The sequence below is a fragment of the Ranitomeya variabilis genome, chromosome 8 (assembly GCF_051348905.1).
Source record: "Ranitomeya variabilis isolate aRanVar5 chromosome 8, aRanVar5.hap1, whole genome shotgun sequence".
In the NCBI taxonomy this organism is placed as follows: domain Eukaryota; kingdom Metazoa; phylum Chordata; class Amphibia; order Anura; family Dendrobatidae; genus Ranitomeya; species Ranitomeya variabilis.
This window is the reverse complement of record NC_135239.1, coordinates 27,661,351-27,680,360: the sequence shown is the minus strand read 5'-3', so window position 1 is coordinate 27,680,360 and position 19,010 is coordinate 27,661,351. Positions and strand designations below refer to the sequence as shown.

The 19,010-nt window shown below is 44.5% G+C and overlaps 2 protein-coding genes across 2 annotated transcripts in view; one reads left to right on the top strand and one right to left on the bottom strand.

The window, feature by feature from the left end:
• Nucleotides 1-12,221, top strand: TOE1 (target of EGR1, exonuclease). Its single transcript, XM_077278181.1, has 8 exons — nucleotides 1-142; nucleotides 361-477; nucleotides 950-990; nucleotides 1,228-1,324; nucleotides 2,050-2,208; nucleotides 3,110-3,369; nucleotides 3,967-4,138; nucleotides 9,867-12,221. Exons 1-8 carry the CDS (start codon nucleotides 140-142, stop codon nucleotides 10,548-10,550), a joined length of 1,533 nt encoding a protein of 510 aa, XP_077134296.1. The 5' UTR covers nucleotides 1-139; the 3' UTR covers nucleotides 10,551-12,221.
• A 562-nt stretch (nucleotides 12,222-12,783) lies between these two features.
• Nucleotides 12,784-19,010, bottom strand: part of TESK2 (testis associated actin remodelling kinase 2) — a 52,121-nt gene continuing 45,894 nt past the window's right edge. The window contains exons 8-11 of the mRNA XM_077278177.1: nucleotides 18,061-18,144; nucleotides 17,054-17,140; nucleotides 16,816-16,957; nucleotides 12,784-16,241 (exon numbers count right to left, since the gene is read on the bottom strand). Of these exons, the coding sequence (XP_077134292.1) occupies nucleotides 15,319-16,241; nucleotides 16,816-16,957; nucleotides 17,054-17,140; nucleotides 18,061-18,144 (1,236 nt within the window). The 3' untranslated portion in view covers nucleotides 12,784-15,318. The remainder of the gene's footprint in view (nucleotides 16,242-16,815; nucleotides 16,958-17,053; nucleotides 17,141-18,060; nucleotides 18,145-19,010) is intronic.

Genomic DNA, 19,010 nt, shown 5'->3' with positions numbered 1-19,010 from the left:
GGCGGAGCTTAGTTATGACTTAACCAGCCAATAACAAGACCGCTTTGGGCTACCAACACGAAGCACGTGATCCTACGTCATCAGCATGCGCCGGAAGTGAAGCTGTAGCCGTCGGAAGCTGCAGTTTCATGTGGGTTTTATGGTGGGTGTTTTCCTCCAGACATTGCTTCTGTCTTTATGAATATATTTTGCATACAGACGAGCAGCTGTGCGACGCTCTGCCGCCCAGACCTCACTATTCCGCCCCCTGTGTGTAGGTCTCTGGGTGACCTCACTATTCCGCCCCCTGTGTGTAGGTCTCTAGGTGGCAGCAGGGCGCGGGCTCTGGGATTATTTGTACTGATTTTCTGTATTTCTCAGGTGAAGATGACGTCTCTGAAGATCCCGGTGATCGACGTTCACAATGATAATTTTGGCGAGCTCTGGCCGTCCTTGTTACTGGCGCTGAAGACGTCCACGTTTATCGCCGTGGACACTGTAAGTGACGCGCCCGCCCACAGGCAGCACCGTCCTTATAGTTATGGTGGTGAAATTAGGATGTGGCTGAGGATAAAGTCGTCTGAATGCACAGAAAGCCACCGATGACGCGTGCACGAGCCGCTCAGATGAGCGTTGTAAAACTGCATCTGCTGCCCATGTTGTGCTACATTTAGCACACTGTCCGTCGGGCCGACGGTTAGCGACGGCCCGTACCGACGGACTAGTGTGAATAAAACCTTAGGGTAAAAAAAAAAAGCCTCAATTCTTGTTGTTTCCTATCTTTCCAAGTGGGGGGGATATGATTACTGTATGCCCAGCTGAAGAGCTTCAGATCAGGACACATTGTCATATTTTGGAAGGAAACAAGAATGTTTTTATTTACTAACAGCAAGCAGGGTTCCTAATAAAATAAAATTGACACTCAAATTTTCCTGGTATGCACCAATGTGTTTGTCTTCCTTTCTTGCAGGAACTGAGCGGCCTGGGATCCCGGAGAAGTTTACTGAACCAGTAAGTGACGTGTCTTGGACATTTAGCCTATGAGAGGTGATGTTCTCTAAAATGCAGAAAAATCTCCAGTAAATATCAGACTGCTCCATATTAGATGTAAGGGATTGTTCTCTTTATCCAGCCTTCGAATTGTTGATACCTCCATACAAGACTAGTCCCTGCGGCTAAATAAACTCTCTTATATAGATATAGATATATCAAATCTGACACACATAACTTGGTGTTGATTTCTTGTAGATGTGTGGAGGAGCGATACAAAGCAGTATGCCTGGCTGCACGAACACGCTCCATACTGTCCCTGGGGATCGCCTGCTTCAAAACTCTCCCAGAAAAGGTAAATCCTCCCAGCGGGACAGAGGATTATAGGAGTGGAGTGAGCAGATCTTGTGAGGGTTAGATAGTGGAAGGAGCAGGGTTCTCCGCAGCACAGAGAGTTTCAGGGAAGAAGTATGCTGATCTTGTGGCAGTTTACAGGCTGAGGAAAAAACTAAGAACAGGATCACCAGCAGCACAGAGTATTTTAGGAGAGCAGTGTGCTGATGTTTTACCATTTCATATAAATGAGCACTGAAGATCATGAAGTGCACCACAGTTTATATTTTGGGGCCTGAATTACAGCTTAAGGTCACATTCACACTAGCAGTATTCGGTCAGTATTTTACATCAGTATTTGTAAGCCAAAACCAGGAGTGGGTGATAAATGCAGAAGTGGTGCATATGTTTCTATTATACTTTTCCTCTGATTTGTTCCACTCCTGGATTTGGCTTACAAATACTGATGTCAAATACTGACCACATACTCGTGGCCTAAGAGAGAGTCTACCGAGGGGACCGGTCGAGAGTTACCTTTTAATTATTGGGTCTTAATTCGTATAATATAGGAGCGTGAATGCCCAGCAGCACAGAGTATTTCTAAAGAGAAGTGTTTTGAGCTTCTGAGCAGTCACCGACTGAAAGTCACTTAGTGGAAGAGGAAGCAGCACGGAGGATTTTAGCTATTATGTAAGATTGTGGTGCAGTTGTTGTTCTGCATGTTGACACCATTTCTGTACTATACAGGGGGAGAACACCTACCTGTCTCAGACCTACAACCTGACTCTGCTGTGTATGGAGGATTACACGATAGAACCTCAGTCTGTCCAGTTCCTTGTCCAGCACGGCTTTGACTTCAATAAGCAATACTCCCAGGGGATCCCTTACTACAAGGGCAACGACAGGGTAACAGTTTATACCATTGTCCTTCTACATTAGAATACAGACTACTGATGGACCACTTTTTTTTTTTTTTTTTTTTAAAGTTATTCTAACATTTCTGTGCTGATAAATTTAATCTTCATAGGAATTGGAGCTTATATTTTCTGATACAGAACTTCAAATGCCCTGCATAGACAGGTGTAACATAATATACCCTGCCTGCAGCCACCTCTAGGGGGAGCTCCCTGTATACAGAGCTACATTAGATTCTGTCTGCAGGCACCACTAGAAGGAGCTACGTTGTACAGTCAGATTCAGTTCAATAGGAAGTATATAAATCTGTATTTATAGGGAGCGCCTCCTAGTGATGGATACAGGCAGAATCTTATCATGTATCTGTGTATACAGGGAGCTCCCCCTAGTGGTGGCTGCAGACAGGATCTTATCATTTATTGCTGTATACAGGGAGCTCCCCCTAGTGGTGGCTGCAGACGGGATCTTATCATGTATCGCTGTATATAGGGAGCTCCCCCTAGTGGTGGCTGCAGACAGGATCTAATGTATCGCTGTATACAGGGAGCTCCCCCTAGTGGTGGCTGCAGACAGGATCTTATCATGTATCGCTGTATACAGGGAGCTCCCCCTAGTGGTGGCTGCAGACAGGATCTTATCATGTATCGCTGTATACAGGGAACTCCCCCTAGTGGTCGCTAGAGGCAGACAGAGCTACAAGATAGAATTCTTTGTGTGCAGGAGATATGAGATATATTGTGCTGGCATATAGAATTATGGATTTACAGATAAGATGTAGGTGACTTTAGCGCACTAAATATGTATAAAAACATTGATAACAGGGTACTTGCTTTCCAATGTTGTCATCCATGTGATGTATATAAACATTTTGAGTCGTTTCCTCTCTGTTCAGGATGATGATTATCATCTCCAGAGCGTCCGCACTCTCTTCCTTGAGCTTCTCCGGGCTCAGAAGCCGCTCATCCTGCACAACGGCCTCATAGACTTGGCTTTCCTGTATCAGTGCTTCTACGCTCATCTCCCTGACAAAATGATGAACTTTATCGCAGACCTGTCGGAAATGTTCCCGGCCGGAGTCTATGACACCAAATACGCCTCGGAGTTTGAGACTCGCTTTACGGCTTCTTATCTGGAATACGCTTATAAAAAATGGTGAGTGCAGGGTTAATCCTGTAATCCAGAATTCTGATAGTCCGGATGTTCTGTCGGCTAACAGGGAATTTTTACACTATAATAATTTATTTTTAGAAGATATATCTGTGTCTTTCTGTTTCTGATTTTAGTAATATTTTATAAGTAGAATATAATGTTAGTGATAGTCAGTTACTCTAGTTTCAAGGTTTCTACTTGCGGTCAGTGAATTGAAACATTGATGAATGAATAAAATGGTGCTGATAACCTGTCCTGACGTTCTGCTCACTGATTTGAGAGTTTGTTACAATGTATCAGTGCAGGTAAAAGCTGAAGTTCAGCTGTGTTTTAGCCGACAGGATCGTTTACACTGATACATTGTAACAAAACCCTCAGCAGCGAGAGCAGGTCTAAGACCATGTTAGAGTGATGACTAATTTTTGCCACTTTGCAGAGAACCACATCAATCCATTCTTTAAGTTTTTGGGGTCTGGAGCGATAACGCTTTCCATACACCCGCTGGGCTGATAGTCGCCCCTCTGCGTCAGCACAGCGAGTCCTATACGGCTTTTTACATGTCCTGTGAGTGAAGTCATTCAGTGTTCGTTTCCCTTCCAGTAAACGTGAGAACGGCAGACTGATGGACGCCAGCAGCGGACACTTGGACATAGAGTTCTGTCACTACTCGGACGCCATGTCTGCATATGTAGATTACCGCGTGTGCTCCCTCCCGGATCCAGTAGCGTCAGATTCTGGCATCAACACTCCTCACGTGTGTGATAGGTTTTCCGTAAGTGAAATAATAGCAGTAAACCTAAAAGGCAATTCTAGTCTTCCTAAATGGATGTTGTCGGGTTATCCTTGTAAAAACAAGCACTTTTACAATTTACTACTTATTAAAAGTAGCAGCCATTCTTCACTTGTAAACAAAAGAAAACGGTTAATGTCTCATCTAGGAGACCGACCGCCGCTGCTGTCCAGCTTCTGAGGGTATGTGCACACGATGCAGATTTAGTGCAGAATTGGTGCAGAACTGCAGCAGATTTTTCTGCTGCAGAAACACTGCAGAACTGCACTGTGATTTACAGTACAATGTAAATCAATGTGAAAAAAAAAAAAAGCTGTGCACATGGTGCAGAATAATCTGCGCAGAAATGCTGCTGATTTCAAAGAAGTGCATGTCGCTTCTTTTGTGCAGTTCTGCAGCGTTTCTGCACCCCTCATCATAAAAATCTGCACAGAAACTGCATCAAATCTGCACCTGCGTTTTCTGCCAGGAGATGCAGATTTAGTGCAGAAAATTCTGCACCACATTTCCTACGTGTGCACATAGCTTGAAACTGTCCGGGGATTAGGCGTGCTCCAGTGGCCAGCTTCAAAACCAGTTCTTTACAAGCTCAAAAAAGCAGAGCTTGTGAGAACTGTGCAGTTTCTACTGTTTAGCAGCAGTGGTCGGTCTCCAAGGCAACAAGCTGTAAACAAATTAATTTTTTATCGCAATAAAACCTGAAAATTGTAATAAGCAGTAAATTGCAAAATGACTTATATTTACAAGCACAACGTGACTGCTCATTTATGAAGTTATCTTTTGTACATGCTTCGTTGTTTGCTGTTATGGATTTTATTTATCAGTCATTTCAGGCTAGGAGCCAAAACAACTGGTGAAATCTGCCGATATTGACTGGTTCTGCCAACAGTCTACTCTTATTTATGTAGTTTATGCGCTTATTACACTACATAACTAAAACAAAACATTACTAAACTAGAAAAATAGAAGATAAAATAGTAGAAATAATATAGTTGATTGGTGTCCTCAAATTGGTGAACAATACCTGGTAGAGTGAAAAATACTGCTGCTTGTTGGGACCCTGCAAAGTGCAAATGGTGCCCCTGCTCAACGTAGACTCGCCCTATATGTATAGAGGCAATCGATAACCACTAGTTAATACAGATAACGTATATCATTGCTCAATGCTCAAATTACTATATACACTTGCTTGTAAAAGTTTGGGCACCCCTAGTCAAAATTATTTAGTTAAATATGCAAAAGAACATTTAAACAAGCCTGATGCATTGTGGAAACAAGTTCTGTGGACCGATGAGGATAAACTAGAACTCTTTGGCCACAATAATCAAAGGTATGTGTGGACAAGAAAGAATTTCAGGAACAGAACATCTCGCCAACCATTAAGCATGGGGGTGGATTAATCATGCTCTGCGGTTGTGTTGCAGCCTATGGAACAGAGAACATTTCACGGGTAGAGGGAAGAATGGATCCAATGAAATTTCATCACATTCTTGAGGGAAACCTAACACCGTCAGTAAAAAACTGAAGTTGAAAGGTGGATGGCTTCTACAAATGGATAATCATTCTAAACACAGGACAAAATCTACAATAGACTACCTCAAAAGGCGCAAGCTGAAGGTTTTACAATGGCCCTCGCAGTCCCCTGATCTGAACATCATTGAAAATCTGTGGCTAGATCTCAAAATAGCAGAGAATGCAAGACGAACCAGGAATCTCACAGAACTGGAAGCATTTTCCAAGGAAGAGTGGATGAAAATCCATCAAACAAGAAATGAAAGACTCTTGTCTGGCTACAAAAAGCGTTTGCAAGCTGTGATAATTGCAACAGGAGGTGTTACTAGGTACTAACCACTCAGGGTGCCCAAAGTTTTGCATCAGTCCATTTTCCTTTTAAAATGTAAAATATGAAGTAATATAAATATATTTATTATTTAAAAAAAATTTTTTTTGCCTAAAATGCAAAGGAATTGTCATATTTAACTTTAGGCCTTTTAGAGATCATTTAATCTTCATCTTGCTTAACTGTTCACAATAACAGTAATATTGACCAGGGGTGCTCAAACTATTACGTGCCACGGTATGGGCCAAAAACCACCCTATTGAAGGCTCCAGGTGCAGCAATAAAGTGGACCAAAAATTGCCCACACATGCAGGGCGTTACATAAAAGCTTATACTCATAGGCCTGAAGTGTCTCATTAGAGACACAACAATAATATTCAGTTTGCCATCATTCTGAGCAGTATCATATAACACTAAATACGGAAACTTCGCTTTTAGATGTGGTCATGGCTGCTCCTATACAGTGATGAGGGGCTCCAGTGTATGTGCGGACATGGTGTCCGGAAGGTCACTAGAGGTGAATATGGCGTCAGGCTACATACAGTACAGACCAAAAGTTTGGACACACCTTCTCATTTAAAGATTTTTCTGTATTTTCATGACTATGAAAATTGTACATTCACACTGAAGACATCAAAACTATGAATTAACACATGTGGAATTATATACTTAACAAAAAAGTGTGAAACAACTGAAATTATGTCTTATATTCTAGGTTCTTCAAAGTAGCCACCTTTTGCTTTGATGACTGCTTTGCACACTCTTGGCATTTGTTGATTTTGCAAGTTTTCCCACCTACAAAGAATGGAGAGACCTGTAATTTTTATCGTAGGTGCACTTCACCTGTGAGAGACCGGAAAAAAAAAATCCAGAAAATCATATTGTATGATTTTTACATAATTAATTTGCATTTTATTGGGTGAAATAAGTGTTTGATACAGTAGCAAAACAGAACTTAATATTTGGTGCAGAAACCTTTGTTTCCAATTACAGAGGTCAGACGTTTCCTGTAGCTCTTGACCAGGTTTGCACACACTGCAGCAGGGATTTTGGCCCCCTCCTCCATACAGATCTTATCCAGATCTTTCAGGTTTTGGCTCCCTCCAAAGATTTTCTGCAGGGTTCAGGTCTGGAGACTGGCTAGGCCACTCCAGGACCTTGAAATGTTTCTTAGTGAGTCACTTCTTAGCTGCGCTGTGTGTTTCTGGTCCTTGTCATGCTGGCAGACCCAGCTACAACCCATCTTCAATGCTCTTACTGACGGTTGTTGGCCAAAATCTCACGATACATGACTCCATCCATCCTCCGTTCAATATGGTGCAATCATCCTGTCCCCTTTGCAGAAAAGCACCCCCAAAGTATGGTATTTCCCCCTCCACGCTTCACAGTTGGGATTGTGTTCTTGAGGTTGTACTTTATCCTTCTTCTTCCTCTAAACACAAGTGGAGTTGATACCAAAAAGTTCTATTTTGGTCTCATCTGACCACATGACCTTCTCCCACACCTCCTCTGGATGGCAACTGGCACACGTCAACCTGACCTGGACATGTGCTGGTGTGAGCAGGGGGACCTTGCCTATCTTGCGGGATTTTAATCCATGACAGCATATTACTAACAGTAATGTTTGAGACTGCGGTCCCAGCTCTCTTCAGGTCATTGACCAGTGTAGTTCTGCTCTGATTCCTGACCTTTCTCAGAATCATCCTCAGGGCTCGTGCACACTTTGCGGTTTTTGCTGCGGATCCGACGCTGCGGATCCGCAGCGGATTTGACGCTGCGGATCCGCAGCAGTTTTCCATGCAGGGTACAGTACAATGTTACCCTATGGAAAACAAAAACCGCTGTGCCCACGATGCGGAAAAATGCGGCAAAATCCGCGCGGATTCGCTGCGGAAAAAAAGGAGCATGTTACTTCTTTCTGCGGATTCCGCAGCGGTTTTCAACATGCACCAATAGGAAAGTGCTGTTGAAAACCCGCAGAAGAAACCGCAGGAAAATCCGCAGTGAAAACCGCAGCGGTTTTGCACTGCGGATTTTCTAAATCCGCAGCGGAAAAATCCGCAGCAGAATCCGCAACATGTGCACATGGCCTTACCCCACAAGGCGAGATCTTGCATGGAGTCCCAGACCAGGAATACTGACAGTCATCTTATGTTTCTTCCATTTTCCAATAATTGTGCCAACAGTTGTTGCCTTCCCACCAAGCTGTTTGCCATTGTGCAGGTCTACAATTTTGTCCCTGGTGTCCTTAGACAGCTCTTTGGTGTTGGCCATGGTGGAGAGGTTGCAGTATGATTGTGTGGGGACAGGTGTCTTTTATACAGGTAACGAGTTGAAACAGGTGCAATTAATACAGGTAATGAGTGCAGAGTAGGAGGCTTCTTAAAGAAATACTAAGAGGTCTGTGAGAGCCAGAATTCTTGCTGGTTGGTAGGTGATCAAATACAAAATTTAAATTGCATGAAGTAAAGTAACAATCATACAATGTGATTTTCTAGTTTTTATTTTTAGATTCTGTCTCACAGGTGAAGTGCACCTACGATAAAAATTACAGACCTCTCCTTTCTTTGTCGGTGGGATCTTGCAAAATCGGCAGTGCATCAGATACTTATTTTCCCTGCCTAAAAAGCGTAGAATATTTTATAGCTTTTTACATATCAATGGAAGGTATTTAAATATAATTCCCCGGAATTACTCAAACAGAAGCAGAGTAGTCGCAGAGATGAGAGAGGCCAATATCCCTTCTCTTCTCCAGTGTATTTGCCTATCAGCATAGATTGTCACTATGAGGGGAAACAAAAAACATTCAGATAATAAAGAAGCAGTAGACATTGCCGGGTTTAGATAATGATAGAGCACAAGATGCCACGTTAGCCATCCGGGTCAGTGGGATCATTGATGGACAGATGAAATAAGACCAGTACTAAGCAGTGGATAGATGACTGCACAGATCCTAAAGGAGAGAAGGATTGTAGGAAAACTGTCATGTTGGAAGGGAGCAGCAGAGGGGTTGCAAAAATGTAGGGGTGCAGCAGAATGACGGTCATAGAAAGTGTCCAAATTAATGTTGGTAGTATAATAAACCCATTGGAGTGACACTATTCATCCTATAAATCCATTTTGCTTCTTTTTGTAGAATCTTCCAGTCCCAACCACCTCTCACTGATGGTGCAACTACTTCAGAACCCTCCAAACTACCCCCATGTTTCTCCCTGACATGCCTGGAGATGGGGATCGCGTGCATTGATAAAGTCACCGATCCGGTCCACCACCCTTCTCTTAAGCTCTTGTTTGGTTTTGCCAGTAGAGCCAGAGAGGCCGGCGTCTCCGGCAGTACGACAACTAGCAAAATGCAATTACAGACCTTCCTCCAATATGCCACATCTTAAGGTGCCTTTATCCCTGGTCTTCAGCCATGTCAGGAGTCTCTTATGTAACTTCTGTGAACCAATTTGCTAATTTTATACACTCATAAATATACAAAATAATCAGTGAATTAATTTACTCAATTATATAGCGCCATTAAATTCCACAGCGCTTTATCATCACTGTCCCCATTGGGGCTCACAATCTACATTCCCTATCAGTATGTCTTTGGAGAGTGGGAGGAAACCAGAGAACCCGGGGGAAACCCACGAGAACATACAGACTCCTTGCAGGTGTTGTCCGTGGTGGGATTTGCACCCAGGACCCCAGAAGACAAGTGTAAATTGTTTTCATCTAACTGTCCATGGTTTAGCGGACTTTAGGATGGGCCACGAGTTTGGCATTAGGAACACCACTAGAGGGTTTATATATATTTTTAGGGGGTGCACTGCTCCTGCCACTACAATGCCATGTCTGATTGATTTTTTTTTTTTTTTCCCTAAGGCGTACGGCTGGTGTCCCAATGGGGTAAAGTGCCCACAGTCCCACAATATCGACCTGATCATCGAGGAGGATGAGAAATGTAAAGAGGAAAAAAAGAGAAGACGACGTAAGAGAAAGAAAGCGGCTGCAGTGGTGGCACCTATGGAGATGGAAAGTGAGCCCCCCAGTAAGCAAAGTCCAGAGGTCTTTCATAAAGCCAGTGATACAGAGCAGGGGGAGATGGGGGCTTCAGAATCTACCGTGACTAATAACGTGGATGGTCAAATGGATGAAGACCAAGATGGTGCCAAGATCATCCAGGCGAGTGTGCCCTCAGACTTGTGCCAACAGCCAGAAGGTCCTGAGAAGACCACACAACCTCTGAGAGACGAGGCTGCCCCATTATTGCAGGACTCCACCAACAACCATGGAGCCGTCACCAAGTTGCCGCCGCCATCATCTGAGTCAGGAACTCACAGAGCCGGGTTTGATGCTTTCATGACTGGTTACATCATGGCCTATGTGTGGATGCTGAAGAAGGAGAAGGGCTCGGACTCCTCGGCTTCCTGTTCTCTCCCAAACTGTCTTAATAAAATTTATCTAAGCGGGAAAAACGTTCCCCTGCAGATCGTCAAGAGCGTCTTCTCCAAGTCATCCCGAGCTCACGTGCAGAAGATGAGGCTGATCTCAAGCGGAGACTCCTGAGCTATAGATCAGGGGGTCATACGTATGCGGAAGGGATGGGTGGACGCAACCTTGGTGGGGGCCTATGGTGTGCACCAACCCTAACATTAGAGCCATTGTACCCGTGTAGGGGTGACCCAGCAAACGTCACTGGTCACCATTTCTTCTCGCAGAGATTAGATTTACCAGTCGCCCAATTACAAGCTCGACCCTCAGAACTCGGAGAGCTCATCATTCCACTTTATAAGGCTCCTGACTGGCAGACATCAGACATAAAGGCGTCATACTCGCATCTACAGTGCAGGAAACTGCAGAAGCTGATGATTTGTAAGATAAATTGTTTAGATTTTGCAACACATTCCAGGTTTCTGGATAAAGATTTCAGAGTTAAGAATAGAGATTTTATTTTCTATCATGGATACATTGGCTTGTAAAAATGTGGCACCCCTGATCAAAATTCCAGTTATTGTGAACAGTTAAGCATACATATATGTACACACTTATCTGCCTAAAATACTAAGGAAATGTGTCATCTGTAACTTTAGGCCTTTTAGAGATCATTTCATCCGCAACTTCCTTAACTGTTCACAATAACAGTAATTTTGACCAGGGGTGCAAACTTTTACATGCCACTGTATGTCAAGCATGTGTTTTCCAGATATTTTTTTTTTTTAATATAATATTATTTTGATAAACTGTCTACGATGTAGTTATATAAATATAGCTAGTATAGATTGGAGAAGAACGTGGATTTGCATATACAGAAACTTCCATTCTTTACACTGCAGGATGCAGAATAGAGGCAAAGTAAATAATTAGGATTTTTTATTTTTTAAATCAATGTTAGTGTTCCTTAAGTGATGTCACTTTGGCATCACTCAGCCTTCACTCACTTTCTTGAAGGCTAGGGCTACACTGCAACTTTGACCATGACGCTTAAGATCACTGGCTTTTTGTTTTTTAGCTTTATGTGTTGACTTTCAGGTGAAAAGCTGCTATGTATCACCTGATGAGCGTCTTTTCTCTATGGAGGTAACGTATAAGGGCGCAGACAGACGCAGGATGGCATCGCAGTGCACGGACTGGCCCTGCACCTCTCCTGACCTCAGCGACAGATGTATTTCTATGCAGCCGTCAGGCTCAGGTTAGGAGGTGCCGGCCAGTCCGAGCACTACGATGCGATCCTCGCACAAGATACAGGGCCGTCTGTCTGCTCCCTTAGGGTCTTTATTTTGGCTCAGACAACACGGCTGCCTGCAGCTGCGGTTCTCATTTGGCATTTCAAAAGGATTTGTAAAGTCATTTATTTTATTAAAAAAAATAAAACCTGTAAATATTGAAATGTGAAATATCTGAATTATTCCTTTATAGATTGCAGTATTGCGATGCTTCAATACTTCTTTCACACTATGATTTAAAGGGACCAATGTTTTACGGTCGGGTATTTATAAGAGGACACAAATTCTGCAGTGATCATAAATGCAATGATATAATAAAATACTCGGCTTTCAGTAATCACTTTTTTTTTTTTTAGAAGATATTAAACAGATCGCATCATGTGCACTGTATTTTTTAAAATTGCACAGGTTTTTAACACTTCATTCACTGATGGCAAGCAGAGAGTTTTAAATAGTCTGAACTAGTTAAAGGATTAACATAGCAAAAACTCAGAACTTTGTAATTTACCTCATTAAAAAAAAAAAAATACACGGTACTTTAAATTTACTGCTCGCTGCCTAGGTTATTAACTACCTCCGCAGTCTTATCAGAGGTGGTCGGTTTCTTAAGCAAGTAGCTCAAGCAAGTAGCTCAAGCAACAGCTTGTCCACCTTTATAGGACAATTTATTTTTTAAAACTTATAAGCCTGTAATTTGGGCTAAAAATCATTTTTGCCATTGGGTTCCGTTAAACATTTTGCACCGTTTGCTTTCTATAGCCTCCATGTTGCATTGTCTATTGCTGATTGCAGAATGAGTTAACTGAGAATCCATCAGTGAGTTCGCTGTGACCTCTGGCAGGGAGACTGTATTTCTTATATCCTTTACTGAGCTCTTCTCAGCTGATTTACGACCAGAAACCAAATGCTTGTGAAAGTCAAACAGAGCAACATTTTTAATGAAATCCAATTATAAAAGTGAGTTTTAGCCTCCGATCCATGAATTTAGTAAAAAAAAACAAACTTAAAGTCCCCAAAAGTGGACCTCGCCACCCATTGAATTCTCAGCGCTGTAAATGACACCGCACAGACTCGCACACGGCTGCTACAGACGGTTTAATCTTAAGATAAATGAGAAAATTACATCTACAAAACAAATAAAACGTCAACGGATTAATTTCACTTCCTCTTTGGTTCCTCGTTACAGACATCGTATATACAGAGAGCACTGACGGCAGAACCACGGCGTATAAATTACACATGGAGGAAACCTCGCCTCCGGCGGCGGCAGTGTCATGAGCGCCAACATAAGACTTTAATAAAACACCTTCATAAATAGGAACAGAAACCGGAGCAGGGAAAACAACGATTGCATAGAAATGTATCGACAGCAAAATATCATGTTAAGTGCAAAAAAACAAAAATAAAACAGGATTCAAGTGTCTATAAAATCATCTTGTGTGGGAGAATCTCCTCCGCCCGGGACGGCCCCACCGGACGCCAGTCCATATAGCTTATGCCAAAAGGGCGACTGCAGCAATGGCGGCCAAAGAGCAGGAAGAGTCAGTCTAAAAGCAGGGAGCTCCAGAGGCTACAGGCTGTCAGGGCATGCTGGGAGTTGTAGTTTTGCAACAGCTGCAGGTCATAGTGTTTAATGAGGCAAAAAAAAATAATTATTTTCTACGGATCAAAAGAGAAAATGTACGAAAATCTTATCAATTGATTATTCAAGTTTTGTTTTTGTTTTTTACCACTTTCTCAAATCAGATTGTGCTCTGGGTGAATGGGGCTCAGCAAAGCGAATAATCAGCTACAGATCCATTATAATGTACAGATCAGACAACTGGGGGAAAACTATGGACACTATTATAAAGGATGGATCTACACATACAGCAGAGTCCGGAGGTATATTCTGTATTATACCCCAGAGCTGCACTCACTATTCTGCTGGGGCAGTCAGTGCGTACATACATTGCTTATCTTGCATTATACTCCAGTGCTGCATTTACCATGTTGCTGGGGAAGTCACAAGACATAGTAAGAGCAGCCTAATGTGTATATGTACTGCACGAGCAGAACAGTGAGTACAGCTCTGGAGTATAATGAAGGATGTAACACAGGAGAAGCCATGCATTGCATCAACACATGGATCCTGCTTGCTTTGGAGATTCCTACTATATTTAAACATGTCAGTAGTGACATGGAAGGAGGAGGAAGAAGAAAAAAAAAAGTTTCTTTAAGAAGCTAAGACTCCTGTGATTAATAATATTTGCAGCTAGTATGGTAAAAATCTGGTGATAAATCCTCTTTAAAAGAGATTTTAGACCTGATGATGTTGGTGAACTTATTTTCATAAACTGTTCTGACCACTGTCAGACCCATTGTTCCCATGGAATAAAAAAAAGAGTCGGACATTTCTGGTAAATTATGTAGTCTATAGTTGTTGTATATCAAACTCATTGCTGTGTGATAGATATATTGGCCAGAAGGGGGCGCTACTGAGCTTTCTTGTACCACTGGTAAGGACTGGTGCTGCGAGCAACAAAAATGTCGCTGCCCAATACAACAGCAGAACGATCAACAAAAACTAAAAAAAGTTTAAATGATTAACGAAACTTATCAGAGGCGTTGTAAGTGCAGTCCACCACTAGAGGGCAGCCTCAATACTACATCAATCACCCCAATATTTTCCAATGAATGGAGGTCACAGCTGGCGCCTGCATCAGTCAGGTTATTAATACAGTCTAATCGGAGAGAGGTGGACGATCCACACTGTGCATAAACACCAAGTCAATAAGTTTAGAAAAGGGGAATGAAAAATAAAAAAAAAATCTGTGAAGCTAATTCTGGGCTTCTGATTATCACCTGCACTTGATCAGACAGTGCACACTGATATTTTTTTTTTCTCCCGTCCCTGATCGGCTTTCCTAAAATAAAAAAAATTCTACTCATGAGTGAAGGAAAGAAAAAACAAACAAAAATAAACAGATACTCTACAGTCACGCTCACAGCGGCTGCAGACAACATACTGATGTCTAAGGCCGGGCAGGGGCAAAAGAAAAAAAAAGAAAAAATCCACACCAACCCAGGAACCGGACCTGGAGCTAAAAGTTACATTAAAACATGCATGCGGCCCCCCAGGATCGCATGCTTCACGTGAGCCTGGATATGGATTACGTAGTGCCGGATGATCTGATGCCTCGCAAAGGTATAAACGCTGTGGCGGTGGCACTGAGTGGGTTAAGGCATCTTCGATTGACAAGAAGCTCCCAACAAGTTGTCATCACAGACTATGACCGGTGAAGGGGTTAATACGGGGTTACTCCTGGTCACAAGCTACTAAACAAGGTGAAATCGCGTGGGGAACGCGCCGGAACACGGACGCTTGTTTGCATTGTCAACTTTTTTTTTTTTTATTTTTTCATTGCTTCCCTCCCCCAGCAGACACTTTCCTATGTTCATTATTAGGACCCCGGAGCGGCGCTCACAGTGTGATCCATGGTCAGCAGCGAATCGCGGCAGAGCCCAGACAATATGGACAGGTCGGATCACTGACGGAAGAAGCCACGGGATCTCCGGCTGGTCAGGAATCTCCCATCCTAGGATCGGAGGTCATGTAAACCCTACACATATCACATTTTCACCACTCCCTGGCGGATGCGGCAGCCGGACACAGAGTCACACAGGCACTCCCTGCTCTCCGGATTGTCCACTGGCAGTAAGGACAGCCCTCCAAAATGCTCCGGGGGGCTGCAGCTCAGCTGGTTGTCGTTCAGTTCGTCCTCTATTTCCATGGCCTCGGAGCTGAAGCCCTGGGAGAGCTCGTCCTCAGGGGGGCAGTGGGTGGGGGGCTGGGAACACCGAGCGGGTTTCTTATTGCTGACCAGCAGCCGGTGACAGTACTCATCCTGGTTCTCCCGGCTTCCTTCCATCACTCCAATCCCATCGGTACAGTCCATGTCCTCGGTCTGTGCGCCGTCAGGGAACACGGACCTGAGTTTATAGGGGGGGATTTCTGATACACCGTATTTGATATTACAGAGGAGCTTCGCCCTTACATCGTTGCTGAGCTGCGCGGGGTCACACCTCCCCATGGTGGAGGAGAGGGCCGGCGAAGGGGTACAGTCTTTTTTCACAAGCTCAGGAGAGACAGGCAGAGACCTGCAGCGCCTCTTGGGTATGTAGCAATAGTCCACAGTGTCCTGGCTGTATGGCTGCCGCACCAGACCTGAGGTCTGGCTCCCATCCATTTTGGGGGAATGGAGGTCAAAGACATGGGAAATGACAGACTTGCTGGGCATGTCGAAGAACTTAATTTTCCCTCCCTTTAAGTCCTCTCTGGCATTGAAGGGGTTAACCTTGCGCAGCAGCCCCTTGCTGGGGGTATAGAAAGGGTCCTGTACATTTATCTTGCGCTGAGGTTTCCGGGCAAAAACATCAGACTGACTCCGGGAGAGAGTGATGTTCCGCCGGGGACGTGGTGACTTCTGCGGGATTTTGTCATCTTGTGGGATTGTGATGAGACGCTTCACCCCTTGACTTTTCTCACTGGATGCTGGGGAGAGAGAAAAAACAAAAAAGTTCTCAACATCAATGCCACGTTTCCAATCAAACACACAATAAAGAAAATAAATCCTGGTAAGATGCATTCAAGCCACCACAGGCGGGGGACAGCACGGAGCCGACGTGGGGACAGCACCGAGCCGCCACGGCCGGGGGACAGCACCGAGCCGCCACGGGCAGGGGGGACAGCACCGAGCCGCCACGGGCAGGGGGGACAGCACCAAGCCGCCACGGGCAGGGGGGACAGCACCGAGCCGCCACGACCGGGGGGGACAGCACTAGGCCGCCATGGTCAGGGGACAGCACTCTGACCATTTATAAGAGCTCCCTTTGCTGTGAGCTGAGCAGTCTGAAGCTCAGTAGAGGTGTAGTGCTGCATCAATCTATCAGGACTGGAAAGGGATTTATGCAACAGGATTGTCTGCAAGTCAACAAACATGTCGCCACTCACTGGCAGCCAGCAGAGATCTTAAAAATGGGAAGTAATTGACAAAGTAGCAGAACTACTCACTATACAGCAAGTGCATGGTGAGGACCACGGCGGCAGCAGATATGAGGACTCTTACCCTTAGTGAGAGGTTTTGTCTCGTTGATCTCGGGGTTATTGGACCGTCGCTCATTTTCAGCCTCTTCTTTTCTTAAACGAAGTAACATTTCCTCCAACTGCTTGACGATGTCCGTGAAGGAGGGACGGAGCTTCGGATCCATCTGCCAAAAAGGCAAAAAACAAAAGATCAGGAACTTTGGCAGGACAAAACGTTGGCGCTGCTGAGTGGGGGTCCGGCTATTGTGTGGGGCACTCACGTTGCAGCAGTTGAAGGTCAGCTGGAGGAAGTCCTGGGGGCAGTCACCCACCATGTGCTGGAAACCATCATAGTCCAAACCGAAGTTCTAGACATGAGAAAGAAACAGGACGGGTTCACCTGGTGTCACATGATCTCACAGCGGCTGAACACAACATCACCGGCCCACCAGGATCCAACGAGACAGGGCCAATAATGACAAATCCTCTTCTGCGCGGGTTACCTGGTGCGTTAGGTCACTGCACTGTGCTCAGTTCCCTACTGCTCGTCTATTACTCGCATTGCTTCCGGTACATGCAGGAGCAATGTGGGCAATAGTGAGCCATTTCAGAGAACTTGCATTCTGTGGATGGGTGGAGGAGAGAATATGGCTGTGGACAGCAGACATTGGAAAAGAAATGTTCCCTTTTGTGGGGTGAGTCGGGGAAAACAACATTTCTATATTAGCATCCTAGTGGTCACTGCTAATGGTCCAGGTGAAAACAAGTGGTCATATCCCAGATCTCTGCTTCCATTAGTTCCACTTGCGCCCTGTAGGTGGCACTCTGGTATAAAGCGTATATATGCACTGTCCCTTTAATGCTGCTTTCCACCATGGTGCAGGTATTTATTGGCATCTCTTCAGTCTTTGCACTGGTGATAATTCCTGAACGTCCCTATTGATCAGTATTTTATTACCATGGATATCATGATAACGATTCTGAACATTCGTCACATTTATTGGGCAGCTATAAACACAAATAGGCACAGAGTGAACCCGGCTGGAGCCGAGCGACTCTATGTTTCTATCTCCTGATGATAGCCCCCTCTTAGCATTCTGGGGACGGGGGCTGGTGAGCGGCAGCTACTCATGCATTAGGGGTTCCGGACCAGGAAAATTTTTACAGATCTGTCCTTGGAACAAACTACAAAACATCCGGTGTAATGGGACGGTACAAATATAACCGTACCAATGCGGTAATAAACATGGCGGAGCAGGTGGATGAGAGACCGCACTGCATCATTTACCTCTGTGCGGGGCAGGTAATCCGGGTCCGCCTGTATCCGGGCGATGATCTCGCACAGGATGATCCCATAGGAGAAGACATCAGCCTGGGAGAAGGAGAAATTCATGTACAGTGTAACTTTCAAAATATCATAATAATGGTTTTCAATCAATGAGGGTCCGGATGCCGAGACCCCAACTAATCGCTAAAAGAAATGACCTGAAGCCTCAAAAGAAAGTCTAAGCGTTGTCACCGAGCAGCGTTTGCTTCTGTGCCCTCATTTTAAAGAACGGTGGGATTCTCACACCAGGACCCCCGTAGATGGAAACCGGTGACATTTCTTGACAACAGTGTAACAATCACAATAAAAACAAACAAACTTAATGAAGCAAGAATAAGTAACTCCATGATTGTCACATGGGAGGGAAAGCAAGAAAGAGAATTGTGTGCCTTGTTACAATGTGTCTTGTAAGGAGCGGCGGCGGTGTCAGTGTGACGTGACCGGCTGCGTCTTCTGATCACTGGGATTGATCTTGGAGCCGATAACGGGGCGTGCAGCGGGCAATATTTGCAGAGAGAAGTCGCTCCTCTTTGTACGAGTCAGGAGATAAGCTGGTTAATCTTCTACCACTGGTGATGGGGCGTCCGGATCAGGGCGCGGGTTTATTCTCCCCTGCAGGAATTCCACGTATTTCTCTGACAGCGCGGAGAAATATTGACACTTTGGATCAATCCCAGTTACCATGGCGACTTCTGTGTACGTTTCCACTGGTCGCACGTCCTATGTAGGTGAGAGGTAGGTAACCGGATGACCCGGAGACTGGGCGGACGAGGGTGATCCTATAAATTGGGGAGAATCTGTCCTCGCCCATCAGCTTACAACTACGTGTGACATTCATGCTATTCATCTCTTCACTGATGCATTAAAACAAACCCTCAGATGTGAGATATATTAGATTTACCCTCTGGGGG